Here is a 19,682-nt window from a genome sequence, read left to right as displayed (position 1 = left end):
ATAAATAAATAAAATCTTTAAAAAAAAAAAAAAAAGATTATTCGCTCACGGTGGGGGTTTGGCGGGAGGGATGCTAAAGCTTCTCCAGGCGACCTTTAAAAGCTCCACCCCTGCCTTGAAATGGACGGTTTGTACTTGACGGTAAAGGCCGTCAAAAAATGTCGGATGGCCAAAAAGGAGAGAGGAGACTGAGGAGAACGGCTTCACTCATTGTAACTTTCTGCCTGCGGCAGTTTTTGATACTAAGGAAATGGTACTGACCACGTGAAGTCCCCAGAACCGCAGGATGAAAACTGAGGTGGGAGTGGGAGCTGGAGACGGCGGATTCTCAGAAATCCGTATGGAAGGGTGAAAGGCGAAGAGCGTTTGGTTCTCCGGAATCTGTCCTCAAAAGGGCCTCTGGGTTTGGGAACGCTGTGCCCTGGCCTTGGAGCGCGCGGGGTGGGCGGAAAACGTCCTGGCATGTGGTCAGGCTTCGCTGAAAGGGAGTGCACCGGGATTCCGACCTGGCTTCAGCTCCCGAGTCTGCGACCACCTGGCTGGGTATTCACTCACTGAACACATACTGACTGATGACTCGCCTCGCGCCAGGCACTATTCTGGGCGCTGGGCGTTAACAGCCGTGTCATCTGAGGCAGGTCACTTAACCCCTGGGGATGTCAGTTTCTTCATCCGCGGCACTGCAGGGTTGGACCGCTACGAGGACGCTAAGATCCCTGCCAGCTGTCAAATATGACACAGGCGCGAATGGGTGTGCCCTCCGCTGACGGATGAGCCCCCTACTCTCGGCGGTGGGCGGGGAGAAGGACCCGATAGGCCATTTTGCTTTGGTCACTTCTAGGCTGCCGAGATACTATTGTTCCTCATGCTTAGCCGGCAAAACAAAGCTGTGCGAGGGTGCGGGAACCTAACTGATCTCAGTCACGAGACGCTAGTTTCCCAAAATATTACGGCAAACCTAGGCGAAATCTCTCTTCAGAAGCATATCCTTACGTATCCGACCACCGTCAGTGGCAGGACAGGCCTCTCTGCAGCAGGCAGGCCAGCATTAGGCCCCTTACAGCCCGGGGGCCAAGGGCTCGGCCCGCCCTGAGCAGACGGCTCTTGCCGCGCGGCCCAGGGTCCCACTCTCACTCGGCGCTCAGAAGAGAAACCGAATCCAGCCCGCTGCAGCAAGGCCCCCTCGGTGGCTCGGCCCGCGGCCTGCACCGCCCGACCCTGCAGAAACGAGCCCACTGCCCCGCGCCCACCGCGGTATCCCGAGCATCGTCGGCTTCCCTGGCCCAGTTTCCACACAGCGTTTTGTGAGCTCCTGCTACCGCTCCCCGGGGGTCTATTTCTAGCCGCGGCTGAAAATCCAGTGCGCCGACGCGGGAGTGCGGGGGCAGCCCCGGCGAGCTGTGCCTGCAGTAACCGCGCTCACTCTCCCGCTAGGGCCAGCTTTACCCGAGCCCCCGATGGGCCCCGCGCCACGGCCGCAGCGCCCGGCATCCTGTTCTCGGGTTCAATCTCCCCGACGCTACAGGTGGAGGGCAGGGCACCGGGCCCCTCTCTCCTGCGCAGGCCTCCGAACTCTCCCTCGGCGCGGGTGGAGGGGCAGCTGCCTGCAGCAAGCCGAGTCCGGCGCCTTGCCCGCCTATGGCCTCCTAATCTCACCGCCCCAGAGTCTTCCTCCAACCCCCCTGGGTGGGTTCAAAGGCTCCCAGTCCTTCTGGTTCATTCCTCGTGCTCCCTCCCCCAGTGCCCCCATTCTGGAGCTCAGAACCTGCGCGCGTGACTGCGCCACCGCGAAGAATAGCCCGGGTCACGGCGGAGCTTGACTGGGGGAGGCGGGGAAGGGGAGGGAGGGGCGGGAGGAGATCGAGCCCAGGGAGAGGCCGTGGGTTGGGGCAAACTGATCCTCGCGGGGCTAAGCAGAAGCAGCTGCTGGTAATCGGCGCCGCCTGGGAGGAAGCGGGTTTCCCAGCCCCGGTGGCTCGCCTCTGCAGCGGGTGCACAAGCGGCTAGAGCAACCGCCGGCGGGAGTGACCCACAGCGGAGACACCCGCTCCCCTGGCAGGCCCCGGTGCAGATCCACCTAACCCTCCCGGGACCGAACAGTCCCGGAGGGGTTTCCTGGTCAGCCTTCCTCACCTCGGCAGGGTAAAATGCCCCCACCCCCCACTGCTCCGGCCCGAACGAGCTTTTTCCTTCCTCGCACCCCAAGTATGGTGCTAGATGGGCGTCATTCAGAGCTTCATAAGGAGGTGGGACGCGGGATGGCAGTTGAAGTCCCCTCGCCTCCACCCCTCACACCCAGCACCCTCGCGGAGAGAGCCAAACACTTCTCATTGTTTCCTGAGGTCAAGCAGCAAGGACGCGCTTCACTTAGAAGCATCTCTAGCTGTCTTTTCCCATGTACTTTGAGAAGTGAAGTAAGGAAATGATGCCTGCTGCAGTTTCAGAAGCTTATATTGGACAAGTGTTCGTAAATGAAAAAATTTGGAACCTTAGGATAATTAATAAGCACATGGAAATCCACGACAAGCCATAACAACTGATTTTTATCTATCGTTTTATATCCGTCTATTATACATCTAAATGTAAAAACCCCGTGATTTTATGTAGTTTACATAAACCACAGGTATTTGGCACTTGCTCTTGTGTTTTATTCCGATAGATTCATGAATTGGCAATGGGCCTTCCAAGCCGACTAAATGCATGTTTTAATCTTGGAAAAATAAAATTCCGGTCGACTTATTGCATTTACATTTTATGAAGTTTTTTTTTTTCTTCTTTTAAATTGGGAGATAGTCCTCTAAAATCTCCTCACCACCCAGTTAGAGTCCTAAGGCTTTCGGCCTCTGGTTCCACTACTTCAGTGATATCTAGTAATAAAATCTTTGCGGTCCCAGAAGATAATCAATCTAGAATTTCTTTCTTTGGATGTTTACATCATGAAGAGTTTTCGTTACAATCTTGTTAACATGTTTTGTTTAACTCAAGACATGTTAGAAAAGAAAAACAAAACTGAACATTCTTACCGAAGGAATATTTTTTCTTAAATCGTGACTTGACTATCAGTGGTAGCACTCTGATTTATCATCCCTTTCCGAAGAAAATTTGTGTTCGATTTTACTTGTCAGATGATGCATCCACATTGACAGTGTGTCTTTTGATTTTATTTACGATAATACAAACTTTTAGCAAATAGAAGGTACATTCTGAAGCAAAAACAGCTTCCAGAAGTAAATCGCATTTTCGCATATCTGCCTACCTGTTTAGCTACCCAAAACATCATAAAACGATGTCTTTTCATCTTTACTTCTCTAATTCTTGAAGGCTTCAAACATCTCTAAATAAATGAAATTTGAAAGTCCCGTTTTAGGAAGCCTATGCATTATCGCATCTTGGATTTGGACAAAAGAACTGTTCATAATCTTTGGGGAAATAATCTACATCTATTTAGAAACAGCCCGGGGAACGGCATCCCTCTTTGAGGTTCTTCCGCAAAAATCCCCGCTGGCGAGCTGCTTGTACATTTATGTCCGTAGACACGTCACTATTCAGGCCATTATCTTCCCTCTTCCACTTTTATTGGATATGTGCAGCTGTGAAGAACCAAAAACAATATATATTGAAAAAGAATAAGGGAGATTCTCGGATTCTAAAGCTGTAGCATAATTTCTAGTTTCACTTCTGTCTTCCCCACCTCCCCCACCCTCCTATCCCATTTGCAGGACCACGTGTGCGATTCTGCATCCCACAGTCTGTTCTCGAATTTCTTATATAGTACCCCCCCCAAGTAGTAAAAATAATAATAATAATAATAATGCCGAGGGGGTAAAAAAGGCCTGAAATCAAATTGCAGAGCCACCAGGCAGAGAGACCGGATGCGCCTGCACACAGTACCAGCAACCCGGAGTGTCCGGGGCTTTTCCGAGAGCATCAAAATGTGCGGGCGTCCTAGGCTTGAGGAAAAAGACGAGGCTTACGAAAGAAGCTAGACTTCCGTAGACTGAAGACGAAATCGACAAAGAAAAACCTCCTGCCCGAGGTGAATTTTGCTTAACTATCCGAATCCGGCTCACGTCGTTTCATGGTCTGTGGTCAGGCGATTCCTCCCACGTTGCCACAGCCCCCCGTGCGCGGGACCCCAGACTGTCTCTCTCGGTCTGTGTCTGTCTCTCTCTCTTCTCAAGCTTCCTAGCTCAATTTTCACATCAAATGAGTCATCCATGTTTGAGCCTTGCAGCCACATTCGCAATATTTCTTGAACGGCAAACACCTCTTTCCGAGGCAAACGGTTTGATCAGCATTTCTAGCTCACGTTTAATTTTCTACATACTTTCACACCCCCCGGCGCCTAGTCTCACTGACAACCAATTCCATCGGCACGGAGTGCAGGTAAATGCATGGTGTGTTTAGCCTTCATCGATGTCATTGTAACTGACTGTGCCTAAGAATTCCCGTATTGCTGGAACGACACCCAAACCTATTGAATTAATGACTTGAGACTGCTAACAAAATTTTACATAACTTCAAAGATTAGAAATTGCTACAAGTGGTCGCGCTGAAGTCACCACAGGGATCATGTTATACACATACACTGAAGAATAACCCCCTTTTCCCTCCAACAAACATTTTGCCCCAGCTAATCCTGTAGTTTCCTTAGCTGATTGTGACATGATTTGAGTTTTCCTTTTGCATATATAAATAAATTCTATGATCTGAAAGGAAATATCCATATCATGTTAGATTTAGGCAAATTATTGAGCTAGGCATTTATTTCAGGATCTACAAGCAAATTAAAAAATGAAATCCAGGGACAAGGATTTCAGAGTAAAATGGCCATTAGCTGTCAGCATGCTGTGCATTCTGAAAAGTGAATGATAAAATTTATCTGTTGGGGTTCCCCCCCTTCATACTCACCATGAACATACTGGTTTGGGGCTATGATTCAGTTAATATATAGATTTATGTCATGTAAAAGTACTGGTTTATATGATGTATAAGGCAATTTTAAGTTTTATTCCTTCAAGGATAGCTTAAACTATCAAACATTTGTTTGATAAAATGGAATACTCTAGCAAAACAAAGGAAGCAAACAAAATGTCTGGTGTTAGGAGAGAAAACACATCCAGGCAAAGAATAAAGCAAAACAAAGAAAAAAAAACAGACAAAAACAAAAACAGAAACAGAAGAAGTCAACCCCAATCAGCAATTCAGCTCTCTGAATATCTAATATTCAAGGACACATTAGGTTTTCATTACCAAGAACAGCTCTTCAGTGCCTCTTGTTACATGTTAAGAAATAAAGACAATTACAATGTTGGAAACATAATTTTCCTCACCATAAATATTTTATGCTTATCAAACAAACAGTGGATTGTTTGCTTTCTCCTTTCCACTACTCCTTTGGCACTAATTTTGGCACTTAGATGGTACTTGGTTCAGCATGCAAGGCAAGGCAGTTTGAAAATTGTCTTTACGGCTACCTCTGGTACTGTTCTCCAGGCTTACTGTTGGTCAATAGAGAGCTGATTGTTTCATCTAAGTGGCCTCAGTCCACAATCTATGCTTTTATAGGATAAACCCTTCATGTTCCATCTATTCAATGATTCCATGCTTTCTTATCCTGGGCTTTCTACCTGTTTAGTTTTATTTTTGTGTGATGACAGAACTCACAAAATGGAATCAATTTTAAGAAAATGTTAATAGTAATTTACAATTATAAACCAAAAGTCAACAAAAGTACTATCAGCTATCTGCCAAAAACATGGTCAGGAAGTAGCAAATGAGATTTAGCCTAGATAAGCACAAGTAGTATGTCTGGGGAAATATAATCTAAAAGTCATAGATTTGAAGTCCAACTTCATACTCTTCATGAGTCAAACTCCCAAATATTTCCGTTCTGTTGGCCATTAGTTTACTTATGGAGCATGCAGTTCTGTTCTAAACTATGCTGGAAGAGCAATTATGTCGGGTATTTTTTTAGTGCACCTGCAATTTTATTCTCGGGGAAAAAGGTGTTGTTTTAAAAAATTGCCTAGTTGTGAGAAAGAAGAATAAATCTGATGCTTGTTTGTCATATGATATTACAGAAATGTAAAAAGAACAATCAAGCCATTGCCTTTGGAGCGGGGACAGGAACAAGTGACTGCCACATCAAGGAATCATATTCCCCCACAGCACTTGTTAGATATCATCTCTTTATAAAAGTAAAGGCAGCTCACAAATGGATATGTTAAGTAGAATGATCTGGATAAAAGCAAATTGGAAGCTCCAACTATAACAGTAGCTGAGAATGAAAAGTATACATGTGCCAAGGGAGAAAAATGATAAAAAGAACAGAAAAATCAGACAAATTACATTAAATATGCAGAAAGACTGAATCTCAAAAACTTTGGAAGGTTCACCTAAAAGGAAAAGATCAACACAACAGGTATTATTTTTTTAAATAAAGTTTACCATAGTAATTATTTATGAGACATAGGATATGGGTAAAACATCACTTTGAAAATTAACCTTAAGTCTTTGCTTTAGCAGAAAGCTGACCCAGAACCCTTGTGTTGTACCCCACACTTGGTTTCCTAAGCTATAAGTGCATAAAGCATCCTCTCATTAGATACCTCCAAAATGCCTGGTATGTTCGGCTCAGGTCATAATCTACAGGTCCTGGGATCCAGTACCACGTCGTTGGGCTCCCAGCTGAGCAGGGAGCCTGCTTCCCCCTCTCCCTCTGCCTCTCCCCCTGTTTGTGCTCTCTCTTTCTCTCAAATGAATAAATAAAATCTTAAAAATAAAAAGATGGTGAGGTAAAGGCATTATACTACCCTTTCTTTTAAAAGTCACCTTAAAGTGGAGGGGGCTGGGAGGGCTAGGGTGGCTGGGTGATGGACATAGGGGAGGGTATGTGCTATGGTGAGCGCTGTGAATTGTGTAAGACTGATGAATCACAGACCTGTACCCCTGAAACAAATAATACATTATATGTTAATAAAATTTTAAAAAAATTAAAAAAAAGATTTGTCCTGCTATCGACCAAAAAAAAAAAAAAAAAAAGACTTTGATGATGTTCTCTGGAAGTCTTGATAGGGGGAAATGTATTTGCTAATGTTAGTCAACAGTAAATGGATTAGAAAATCAGTCCTAATGTAACAAGAAATTGGATGTAAAAGTCAAAATTTATGGCTCACGTAACAAGTTCCTGTCTAGTGAGTCAATTTCTCCCTGGTTTGCCTCAGACCCTTTTTTAGGGGAGCAATAGGCATAGAAATTAACTTTCAGATCACAGGATATTTCAGTAGACTAAAACTCACACATACTTTTCATAATATAAAGGCCCTAGAGCATAGGGATCAGTCTTGTGCACAATTTTTCTTGGTATTATTATTCTAGTGCCTTCCATTCATGCTCTTTGGCCAGATATATGGCCAGATATACTGAAGGAGTTAACATGATGCTAACAGTACTAAGTGATTTAGCTAAGTGAAAAAAGACCAGTACTAGGGGAAAAAATTATTGATCTAGTAAAAGTTTCTTTAAATGATTCCTGCACATAAGAAAATTTCTAACTCACACCTGAAGAGTTGGCTTGACTCTTGGCTGTTCCCATATGGTCCGGTCTTCTCCCACTGATGCTCTGAAGCAAATCTCGATCTAAGCTAGTGGGCTGGATCTTCATCCTCCTTTAAGGAAAACTCCCATTAGGTGCGTTGACAAGTTTTTCTATATGAAATTACATTGCCAAACCAAATAATAAAAGGATTTTTAAAGTGTTTGTGTGTGTGTGAGAGAGAGAGAGAGAGAAGCGCAAAATTTCCTTTGAATAAGGATTGTTCATAACACACATAACCTGTCATTATATACAGAATATAAATGCTCAATGAACTATGAAACTTCTGTTGATTTTTGCCCTCTGCCTTCTGTGGATCTGTATTTGAAAGTTTGAACAGGACCTGGGTTTAAATATACATTTCTGTCACATGTGTTCTGTATTTATGCCATAAAGCTAGAGTACAACTCTACACTTAAGCAATTTTTGTACTCTCATGTGCAAAAAAAACCCTGTCATTTCTTTATTGTAATTAAGGTAGGTTGGGATAGTAGTTAAGATTAGTATTTTATGACATGTAAACAGTTGAATGTTCTCAGTCCAATATAAACCAACAGATACATAATTGATTCCTTATGGCATTTACTAGTTACATGGAAATTCAACAGATACATATATCTATAAATACACCAATAGATGAATATAAACATATATATTCTCAAGTGGATAATTATGAATGTATGTTTTATTGGGTTTTGGCTTGGTTTTTACAAAGGACATTTAAATTTTTATTAAAAATTTTATCCAGACTTGCAGTCGTGTCAAATGAAAAAAATAAGTATATTTCATGTTAGAAATAAACCTATCTTAGGTGGTATAATGCATTTGCAGATTGTGACCCTATGCCCTAGCAGGACTATAAATCCACACTGTGCCTGTGATTGATTTGGGATTTGGATTTCTGATCTGGCGGAGAGATGTGTAAAAACCTCAAGTAGTCAACAGCTCCCTATTGGCTGTGCATCTGAGGGGCTCAAGAGCATTGTTTATTCCAGCAAGTGTCTGGAATACATTATACTCAATAAATTGGCTCCTGTTACTCCCGTTTTGGAGAATATGAAGAATTTGTATACTGTGCAAAAATAAGGGTACTTTGCCCAAATAACAATTTTCCTTAATAGAAAATTCTGAATATGACTTTATCTTCTGAATCTAGTACTGCCAGTATTTTAAACACGTGGCATTTCCTAAAGAGCAATAATGAAATAATTCTCTACACCTTCAAATTCAGAAACTGGTTCAAAGTTTAGATCTGTTTTTATCCAAGGACCATATGAATCTAGGTTTTGAGAAGTTAAACAAAATAAAATGGTAGGATATTTGGACTGGGAGCTGTTCTATATATATATTTAAGGAAATTTTAGGATCAGGGATCAAAAGACTCTGTATTAATACATAAAAATTTTAGATTATATGTTACTTCTAAATTATAAAGATTGACTTTTTAAATATGATTTTCAAATAAATACCATGCCTGTGGTCTTTGACAAAAGAAACTTTCATTGCTTTTGGTGATTTCATAGTAGACACATATATTTGGTAGTTTGGGGTTATTGTTGCTTCTTCCTTAAATAAAACTTTTGATGACCTAAGCTCTAAAAGACTCTGGATTTGCCTTTTTATATTATAAAAAAAATTTGTATTCATAATGGGTAGAAAGGATAAGCAATGAATTCAAAAAGGCAAAGGCATCCTCATCAGCTGGCTGATTTGGTTAATATTTCTATTAGGACAAGATATTTGGGTGTTATTAGGTTAACATAATTTATCAGTGCACTGACTTCTACAAGAAGTCTTCTCACCTGATATATACCGTCTATTTTGGAAAGTTACAGGGTCTGCATACATATAAATATTTAACAGTTTGGGACCAAAAATCAGTCTTTGTGTGTATTTCTATTTATTTCCTGTGTGTTGGTCTTATCTCAGAATCTATAACCTAGGGTCTTCGAAGGTGAAGGATTCTGACTCTGACTTCATGGTATTTAGTACAAGTCAACAGATACTTGACTGATATAAACAACAATAAAGCATGTGAATCTAGATGAGTTTGAAAGAGTATGCACAATTATATTTGTATTCATGCCACGCTTTATACTTTACGAGGGCCTTTTGCCTACATGATCTCATTTGATGTGAATAATTGAGTGAGGAAGGGGAAGGCATTTTATTTGAGAAGGAGGGAGAACTGCAAACATTTTAATGCTCACTGAAAAGCATGAGTCCTTATAAGAGCAAATCACCAAAGTATTTGCATATCTTTCCCGGCTTGTGATTGGATTCCCTAATCAAGTAAGCGGAAGTTCCCAAAGAAGGAGTATCTCAGGTTACAGGCCTGTGATGGATGCTTCAGCCAATGCCTAAATACTTCACAGGTTGAATCCAGGTTGGCTCTAGCCCCCATTAACGCACAGATAGAGAGGGATTCTGAGGTTACAGAAACTTCCCCCTACCCTCCCAAAGGGTTCCTTGATGCAAAGAAAGGCAAAAAATTTAATAGAAAGGATACTGAGCCAGATGGGACATTCAGTTGAGGCTGAACGATTTGGGGTAATCCACTTACTACTCTTAGTCTCAGTTTCCTTAAGTTAGACTACATACCTTTAAAACCACTTATAAAATTATTTGAATCCCAGATGTCTTAGTAAGTTTCAGTCTGACTGCTTATTCCTTTAAATCCTCCCCACCCCAACGGGGGGGGGGGGAAGTACCATGTCACTCCGCCTGTCCTCCCCTTCCAGGTCCACCTCAAGCACACCTAACTCCCCCATGTTGACAGACCAACCCCCACCACCCTCTCCCTCAGTTTAAACACTGCAAGGGCTGAGGAGTCCTAGACACCCCGCGGGGCATGGGCAGCAGGCCCACGCTCCAGCTCGGGTGCGGAGGGGCGTCGGGGCCCAGAGAGGGGGCCGGGGGCCGGGAAGGGGGTACTGGGAAGACCGGGGGTGCTGAGAAGAGGGTTCCCCTCGCCAGCGCCGGCCCTGCTGTCGCTGCGCACTCAGAGCCGCGCAAAGGGCGCCCCTCAACCCGGAGGCACAGGCGCACTTAAGAAGGAAAGAAAGAAAAAAGCCACCACTGGCTCCAATTTCTGGAAGCCAGAGCAGTTTTTGCCCTTAACACAGAGACAGGACCCCCTCTTAGCGCTGCCCTGGCCTCTCCGTTACCCATTTTCGGTTTGTTTTTGGAAGAACCGGTTCCTCAGCCCCTCGTCGCCGCAGTTGTGACACGAGTAAGTCCAGCCGCCGGGACCCTGTCTCCGGCCACCCTGCCCCCGCGCGCTCTCTTCCCACCTTCGGCCACGCCGGCGGCGCTCCGGCCCCTGCCCCGGTGCCCGGCCGCTTTGGCCTCCAGTCGGGTTGCTGTGACGAAGAGACTTTGTTGTGAAACTAAATCTGACCCTTTGGCTCCCAGGCAGCGGCCGGGAGCCCGGGGCCGCTACCGCCCGCGGCCCCACTCGGGGCGGGAGGGCGGCGATCGGCGCCCGGGGAGCGGCGGAGGGGGCGCAGCCGCCGGGAGGCCCCGACCCCCGCGCGAGCGCGCGCACCTCCCGCGCCCCAGCCGGCCGGCGGTCTCCGAGGCACGGACACCGCCGCCAGGTACGCGAGGGCACCTGGAAGGGCGCGGCGGCGCGCGCAATAATGGGGACGCGCGTCGCCCCTTTGCCTGGCAGCCTTAGGGCGCTCGCTGCACGTGGAGGGATGTGTCTGGGGCCGGTTTGTTTTCCTTCCGGGAGGTGGTGACTGATTGGGACGGAGGGGGACGCTAGGGGGTCATCTTGGCCCTATTTGATGTTGTGATTGCTGTCTTGGACGTGTGCTTGCTCTCGAAGCGCCAGTAATGGGAAACATTTGGGGAGCAGTCGGGGCAAGCAGATATTTATATTTAGCGCTTTCTAGCCCCCGGAGTTCCTCACTTTGGCCGAAAGTGAGTTGGTTGCTCCAAATCAAGGGGGCCAGTTAATAGTAGTAGCAGATGAATTGGAGAGGCCAATGACGGTGACACATTAATATGTCTAGGAATAATTAAGAGGGCAAGGAAAAAATAAACAGGATCTCTGCTTTACCTTTGGTGAAGTTAGGGTGAGGTGGGAATAATGCATAAACAATTTTTATCGTTTTCTTTGTTAAGACCCACCCAACATTTTTGTTCTGGTGGCCACGCTGATGAATACTAGCTCGGTAAGTCATCTCATAAAACTCAAAACCTCTTGAAAAGAATTGGGTGGGAGGAGGATTCAAGCCTGTAAAGAAGTGTGAATTAATTATATATTCCAAAACATCGGTAGCAAGTATCTACTCAGCAAACAGGATGCCAGCTATGAATGAGAAGTGGAAGAATAATGTAGAAGCCGGATGTCCATGTAGAACAAGGAAGGCATTCTCCCACCCTGTGCAGAGACCCCAAGTGTCCTGTGTCTCAAGCTCTGAGCTGTTCATTCCGCCCACGATGGGAAAGGGGGCCATGTCCCAAGCGTCTTGTTACATGGATAAAAATGGTTTCTGCCCTGAAGGAGTAGTGTGGTGGACAATTGTGACCTACTGTGACGATTAGGGGGAAATCATAGGTGCACAAGGCTTCCTGGAGGAAAAGACTGGATGAGCCTTGAAAGCTATGTAGGAGACCGGGTGAAAGGTGCGTCCTCTGGGCAGAGATTTGTTGGCATCAGGGGCATCTAGAAGTAGCCAGGAGTAGCTGAGGTGAGTAAAGGGACCTGGGATGCTGGAGAGGTGCGAAGGGAAGGTAGCTGGAGTCAGACTGGGAAAGACTTAGATGTCAGACCAAATCAGACTAAATCAGACTTGTTCCCTGCTTTGGGGAAGAGCGCAGTCTAACAAGTTTCACAATTTGGAACATGTAAAGGCCTTGGAGAGCAGGCAGAGGACTGTGCTAATTAAGATAAATTACAAAATAGGAACTATGAAAAAAATCTATTAGTGGGATTATTTCCCCTTAAAAAAAAGTCAAAAGTGTTCACAAAAGGTAATCAAAGAGGGTAGAGAGGGAACACTACAATAACAATACTGTTTTACTGTTATCTTAGTAACCTGAAAGGCAGCTTCTAAGTGTCCGATTAAGCAGTTGACTTACATCATAATTTTTGGATGTAAAACCTAGAGACAATTAAGCATATTGGATTGTGGTTTTATGATCTTTCATCCTTTACAAAAATGCTTATCATCGGATCAACATAAATTTACTGAACATGTACTAGTGTAGGATGCAAAAATCTCTCTATCCTATTGAATGATATTAATGTCATTGTATAGATGAAGAAACAGACTCAGAAAGGTTAATTTTTCCAAGCTCACAGAGTTGAGAAGTGTCAGAGTTACCAACTGCAACCCTTACCCTCCTACCCTAAGCCTTCAGTAGCCTTTTTCACCCTTTGATTCATCAGGACTAGCTCTGTTTTGGATTTCTCCCCTTTATCTTTTTATCAGTGACTTTATTTTTTTTAAGATTTTATTTATTTATTAGAGAGAGAGAGCATATGAGAAAGAGTGAGAGAGAGAGAGAGAATGTGAGAAAGAGAGAGAGAGGGAGGGAGGGAGCAGGAGCAGAGGGAGAGAGAGAAGCAGACTCCCTGCTGAGCTGGGAGCCCAACGAGGTACTGGATCCCAGGACCTGGAGATTATGACCTGAGCTGAAGGCAGACGCTTAACTGACTGAGCCACCCAGGTGCCCCTCTATCAGTGACTTAAAAGTAGAAAGCTAAAGTAGTGGTTTTTAGGTTATCATATTACACAAAGCTGGAATGGATTCATAAGTCATTCCTTGCAGAATCCTGAGTCAAAGAGAATCTGAGTGAGCTTGATTGACAGGCAGAAACTAACGAAATGAGAATTTCACAAGGATGAGTCAGTTCCTCAAATATAGAAGGATTGTGACTTGAAAATAGGTCATTTGCCGACGAGTTTGAGTGTCCTTAAGCTCAGTCAATGCCAGTGGTGTTGGGATCCAGAGCCCACTGGCCGACAGACATGTCCTGTGGAGGGAAATCAGAAAGTTAAGTAACTCATTTTTAAAAAGACATTTTGGGCCTAGAAAGGAGAGCCCTCAGGGAATATTATTAATCTTAAATGTTTCAAGAATGATAGGAGGGTATTGAAGTATATTTGTGCAGGGGAAAAGCTGATGCTAGAGAAGGGGTTTTGATGGGTCTATTTCAGCTCAGTCTAAGGGAAAACCTCCTAAAAATTAAACCTTCCAGCTGTGAACCAAAAGACTTGCCATGCTGGTGAAATCTCTGTCCCCAGAAGTGTTCCTGCAGCAGCAGGCTGGCTATCTGTAAAGGTTGTTTTCGGTGACTCCCACTCTAGGTGGGAATTTAGATTCCACAACGTCCTTCTGTGGCCCCATCACACCATCTCATACCACCTATATCCGTGTACGTATGTCACCCATTAATTGTTTGCTCATGGAATTGTGGGGAGGCAGATTTCTGAAACTCTTCTAGTGTTGCTGTAAGTTATCCTTTGATTTTAAGGAAAGAGTGAAATTCATGAAGCCCTGAGTCAGTGCCTCTTTTCTGAGAGCTTAATGCTTTCTCCATTACTGTCTTTGTTTTCGGTGTTTTGGCTTCTGAAACTGCAGTCCCGCAATCTTATTCCATCAAGCAGTCCTTACTCTGGTCAAGAAGCAAGTAAAAGTAAGAGTCAGCATCCAGGAAATGAGGAAATTGCTTTGCTAAACTTTAGCTGTGATTGTCAAGGGTAAAGGAGTAGTAGTGTGGAGCAGAGCAGGGAGGTGTTTATTCTCTAGTTTCTCCTAAACTGGCACATGTAATATGCATTATTTCTAAGGTCTAATGATGAACTTGGATCCCCTGTACTAAATATATTACCTAATGACCTGGATATTGAAGTCTATGCCTATAATGGCTAAAATTGCCTTCAAATTTTAGCATAAATGGCATAAGAGTCTGAGAAATAAATCTTTCCATTTATTTTTTAGAAATAAACCTGCTTTTTCGGGGCACCTGGGTGGCTCAGTCATTAAGCATCTGCCTTTGGCTCAGGTCATGATCCCAGGGTCCTGGGATCGAGCCCCGCATCGGGCTCTCTGCTCAGAGGGAAGCCTGCTTCTCCCTCTCCCACTCCCCCTGCTCGTATTCCCTCTCTCACTGTGTCTCTCTCTGTCAAATAAATAAATAAAATCTTTAAAAAAAAAAAAGGAATAAACCTGCTTTTTAATTTTGATAGCTGAACTTTTTTTGTAGGTTAATCACAGACCAAGTACTTTATGATTCTGACTCAGGGTATTACTGAAAACCTGACCACCATTCCACATTCTAATTTGTCTTCAAAAATTAAAACCTTCAGGATCTATCAATTATTGACATGCCAATTGAACTTTAATATTAAAGAACATTGTATACTTTTTAATCCTCACCTCTTAAACCAAGGAGATGTTTTAAAGCCCCTTTTCACTTTGACACCTAAAAATGAACATTATTAATTGTTGGACCCATATGGTTATTAGAGAGTAGTGTTGGTAGATAAATGGCTAGACAAAGATCAGCACTAATGTCGTCATGTTTGATTTGGAGGGGTAAGGGCAATTATATTATCAAAATGTTACTTCCTTGATGGTACTGGAAAAAAGAGGTTAACAACTAATAATAAATGTGAATTGTGGCACATTAAAAAAAATCAACTTTATTAGTGTATAGTTCAGTGAGTTTTGATAATTATGTTCACCCATGTCACCACTACAATCAAGATCTAGCACTTCTACTGCTCCAGAAAGTTCCTGCATACCCCTATACAGTCAATCAACCACTCTCCACCCCATCCTGTGCTCTGGTTCCAGGCAACCCCTGTCCTGCTTTTCATCCCTATGGGTGAGCTTTTGTGGTGCATTTTTTTTTTAAAGATCTTATTTATTTCTTTGGCAGAGAGAGAGACAGCAAGAGAGGGAACACAAGCAGGGGAAGTGGGGGGAGGGAGAAACAGGCTTCCCACGGAGAGGGAGCCCAATATGGGGCTTGATATGGGGCTTGATATGGGGCTCGATCCCAGGACCCTGGGATCATGACCTGAGCCTAAGGCAGATGCTTAACTACCGAGCCACCCAGTCGCCCCAAGGTTTTGTGGTGTATTTTTAACATCTTAGGAGGTATTCGATGGTAGAAAACATAATCACTGAATGGTACCAGTGTAGTTTGCTACCAGTTATTCTAGACCTTGTTATTTTAAAACTGAAACTACAGTCTCTGTAGGCTGAGAAACTATTTCTATGATACATTGTATTATAAACTACACCTGTGGAGGACTGACAGTACCCTACAACCAGTAGATGCAGCAAAATTAATATACCAGCCTGGTATAATTTTAGATACATTTCTCATTTGTGACTATGTTTTAGATTATTTTCTCTTGAATGCCTGCATTTGTTCATTACATATGAGATTTATAGGCCTGTGGTTCTCAAGCAATATGCTGGTTCTCAAGCAATATGCTACCACACACCACTGTTCCTCAAATCCCTCATGGGTGTTCCACCAATCATAATTAATGGGCAACATTTACTATTTCTGTGCTTGAGTATAAAGCATTTTATGACAATGGCTGTCAGACTCAACCAATGGAGTCATGTGGCATGGTGATTCACCTTGCTGAAAGACAGGAGAAAGTGATCAGAATGGCAATAAAAGAGCGCATATTTATTGGAATGAGGTTTGACTTTTCATCTTGAGTCCATGAGAGCAGATTCTATTCAAAGAGCAATGTTGAGTGGAAGAAAGAGCAAGTGACCCATATGTGATAACCATGCATACTTTTATCAGCATGGTGAGGGTCTACATCAACAATTTAACGCTTTTAAACGTCCAGCCACGGTTTTTATATTCTTTTATATTTTATATTCTTCCATGAACAAAAAAATTTGGTAACCTTTGATATAGGGAGATTCATGAATGCTGTCAAGATCACAGGTTCTGTGGTAGTAATTTCATTGGAATATTCTTAAGATATGACTCTCCTGTTTCATCCTTCTCCTAGGGTCAATGTTGTATGTAAGAGAGATCTGAATAAGTGAATTTGACCTCACTTTCTAAGAATTACTACTTTCAACTATCATACCTTTTGATCCTCTAATTGCAGTTTGGAATTTATCCTTAAAGCTTTTAAAAGAGGGAAAAGGGGAGCCTGGGTGGCTCAGTTGGTTAAGCGACTGCCTTTGGCTCAGGTCATGATCCTGGAGTCCCGGGATGGAGTCCCACATTGAGCTTCCTGCTGAGCAGGGAGTTGCTTCTCCCTCTGACCCTCCCCCCTCTCATGGGCTCTCGCTCTCATTCTCTCTCTCTCTCAAATAAATAAAATCTTTAAAAAAATAAAAAATAAATAAAAAATAAAAGGGAAAAGAACTTGATGAATGAAAATCTTGAAGTGTTATATGCTATAGTGCAAGTGTGAAAAAAACCTAAATGTCCCACTTTATGGGAATATTGCCCTGATGAAATATGAAGTACATGGAAATTAAAAATGGTGAGTATAGACCATAAAATACTTACAGAACAATGTTAAGAGAAACGAGAACAATGGAGGCATGATGATTCACTATGATTATAGTTTTATAAAAGTAAGTTGGATTGATGGGATTATGGGTGTATTCCTTTAGAGTTTTCTTAATATTGTTCATATACTAAGTGCTGCATTAAAATACTGTGTAGGTCTACTGCTCTTGAAAACATAGTTTGAATTGAACTTTAGTTATTGAATAAACACATGCCATTAATTTTCCTTATTCACGTCAGCTCATTTGATTGTCCCCTTGCCTTCCATTCTTCATCTGAAGTTAGGAGGAAATTGCATATGATGGAAGCAGAATTCTGGTCATATTCATATAGAAATTCTATAATGAATAGTTGGGCTTCATACTTAAAACTTTAAAACAGCAGTACCAGTAAATCAGTGGAATGGCTATAAAAGCAAATTGTTGTAGACATTTATTTCTATAGAAACTTTATCTCCAGCTGTAGAAGACTTTTCACCAATGTAGAGCTGAACTTGGTTTTTCATTAATGGTTTCAGTGGTTGGGATGTGCTCCTTAACACTCTAAGAGCTCATTGAGTATCTGGTTTCTGAATCTCACTCACCTGAGTATGCCCAATCTCTGTTTTCCTTGCTATAACCAAATTTCTTAGGAAGGTGAACAAAGCAAAGATGAGGTGGCAGTGCCACACGGCATCTTGTGGCTTTGGGAGCCATGGAATGGTGAGTTGCGTAGGTCCCTGGAGGACATTCATCCAGTGGTTCATTTCACTGCAGGCTTCTGTTTGTAAATTTTCTTAAAGACCCCTTGATTTGATATGTTTATTCAATCTGTAGTTGTAGTCTTCTGGGGACATACTTCAGAATAGCCCTTTTCTTTTCTATAAAGCAATGTTCAACCACCAGTTTCCTTCTGCTTCTCAGGAATGTTCGAAAACTCAACACTTGGTGAGAAAGCAAAGATTAAAGTGATGGTGTGTTGTAATGAAAATATTCTTTCATCCAAGGAGCCACAAGTTATTAACAGTGTCTGATGGGTCTCTGGTTCATTAGAGGTGATTTATGTGTCATCTAAAATATAACCCATTTTTCAAAACCAGCAGGAAAAATTAAAATATAGATGATGTATAAAATTTTTAAAAATACTATTTTCTTCCCAATCACATTAGTCTCTACCTTATTTTTTTTCAATCTAGAAGGTTTGTCCCATGAGCCTGCCTGACTAGACCTTTTCTCCGTTTCATGCCTCTGTAATTTATACTTATGCCAAGTTAACTTCTCCCAATATTTTGTTTTGACAATGGCCAGGAAGTTTGTGATGATCCAGAACTAAGGTAAAACAAGATGATATTTACGTGTAAGATGAGGTGCTATTGCTTATTTTATCAACCACCTAGCTTTTGCTGATGGATAGAAATGAATGGAAAGGACCTATGTAGACTGAATATGGATTTTACTGAACCCAGGAAATTTTAGGTTCAGAGCTATTGAGTATTTTTATTTTCAGCAGCAAGGGCTGTTCATAGACATGGGGGAAAAATTGACATCCCAGGGAAATTTAAATTATAGCAGGAATGCACAGAATAGATTTTTCGCCTCACATGCATTAAAGTTGCTGTATTTAGAACTATTCCATGTTTTAAAAAGTAATAAGCTTGGGGGCACCTGGGTGGCTCAGTCATTAAGCATTTGCCTTAGGCTCGGGTCGTGATCCCAGGGTCCTGGAATCGAGCCCCGCATCAGGGTCCCTGCTCAGCCAGGAGCCTGCTTCTCCCTCTCTCGCTCCCCCTGCTGTGTTCCCTCTCTAGCTGTCTCTCTCTCTGTGTCAAATAAATAAATAAATAAATAAATAAATAAATAAATAAATAAATAAATGAATAAATCTTTAAAAAAAGGTAATAAGCTTGTTATTTGCCATAGGGCCAAAATGTCACCTCCAAGTATCACTTAACTCTACTGGTATAATTATAATGTCATCACTGGGGGCTCAATTTCCTAATGCATCTGGGCCCCCAAAGGAAATTTTGTATGATTGTGATATTTGTCAGATTGAGTCTCAATTTGATACTTTCTGATGAGTCTATCAGTGTATATGTCTAACATGTATTTGCTATTGTCTGTTTGCTAGTACATGTATACTAATTTTAGTTTCTTCCTACCCTACACCCCCAAGAGTGGCAAATCGAAAGGAAGTTCCTAAGGCTCCCATTACTCCCGTGTCCAGTGAGTCCACCTACCAAAGTTAGCTTTTCGGTGGTGTTTCATCGACATTCCGGGGGGTTGGACCGAAGGAGGAATAGTCCCCTCAAGATGCTGAAAAGACCAAACGGGGCCAATACTCCTTGTTTCCTTCTTGCCCAGCATGCCTCCCACTCTCCCTCTTGCTGAGCAGAACCACCTGCATGATTCTGCTCAAGACCACATGCCTAGGCTAGCATCTGGGCTGGGCCTGTAAGTGCAACACTGCCCTGAACTGTGAGTGCCTGTCTTCTGTAAGCTGCAGTGGCCTTGGAAGGGGCTGATTACCACTGTCTGCCCTGGGAGAGCATTTTGCTCAGGTGGCCTGGTGCAGCTAGCCAATAGGAAG

General features: G+C 43.1%; 2 protein-coding genes across 8 annotated transcripts in view; one reads left to right on the top strand and one right to left on the bottom strand.

The window, feature by feature from the left end:
* The window catches only part of LOC118356893, a 55,577-nt gene extending 36,211 nt beyond the window's left edge, over positions 1 to 19,366 (bottom strand). Inside the window, exons 1-4 of the mRNA XM_035727069.1 lie at positions 19,333 to 19,366; positions 11,735 to 11,840; positions 10,891 to 11,340; positions 7,564 to 7,670 (exon numbers count right to left, since the gene is read on the bottom strand). Coding sequence (XP_035582962.1) covers positions 7,564 to 7,670; positions 10,891 to 11,340; positions 11,735 to 11,840; positions 19,333 to 19,366 — 697 coding nt within the window. The remainder of the gene's footprint in view (positions 1 to 7,563; positions 7,671 to 10,890; positions 11,341 to 11,734; positions 11,841 to 19,332) is intronic.
* The window catches only part of EYA1 (EYA transcriptional coactivator and phosphatase 1), a 356,518-nt gene continuing 347,448 nt past the window's right edge, over positions 10,613 to 19,682 (top strand). For 5 of the 7 annotated variants that reach the window (XM_027582507.2, XM_027582487.2, XM_027582497.2 and 2 more), the window contains exon 1: positions 11,082 to 11,196. The gene's annotated coding sequence lies outside the window, so the exon portion shown is untranslated. Of the gene's footprint in view, positions 10,830 to 11,075; positions 11,197 to 19,682 lie in introns of those variants that run through there. The other 2 variants (XM_027582479.1, XM_027582545.2) reach the window with 2 other exon arrangements.

The sequence above is a fragment of the Zalophus californianus genome, chromosome 4 (genome assembly GCF_009762305.2).
Source record: "Zalophus californianus isolate mZalCal1 chromosome 4, mZalCal1.pri.v2, whole genome shotgun sequence".
NCBI lineage: Eukaryota > Metazoa > Chordata > Mammalia > Carnivora > Otariidae > Zalophus > Zalophus californianus.
Note: the sequence above shows the minus strand (reverse complement) of the source record. Positions and strands in the feature narration are given on the sequence as shown.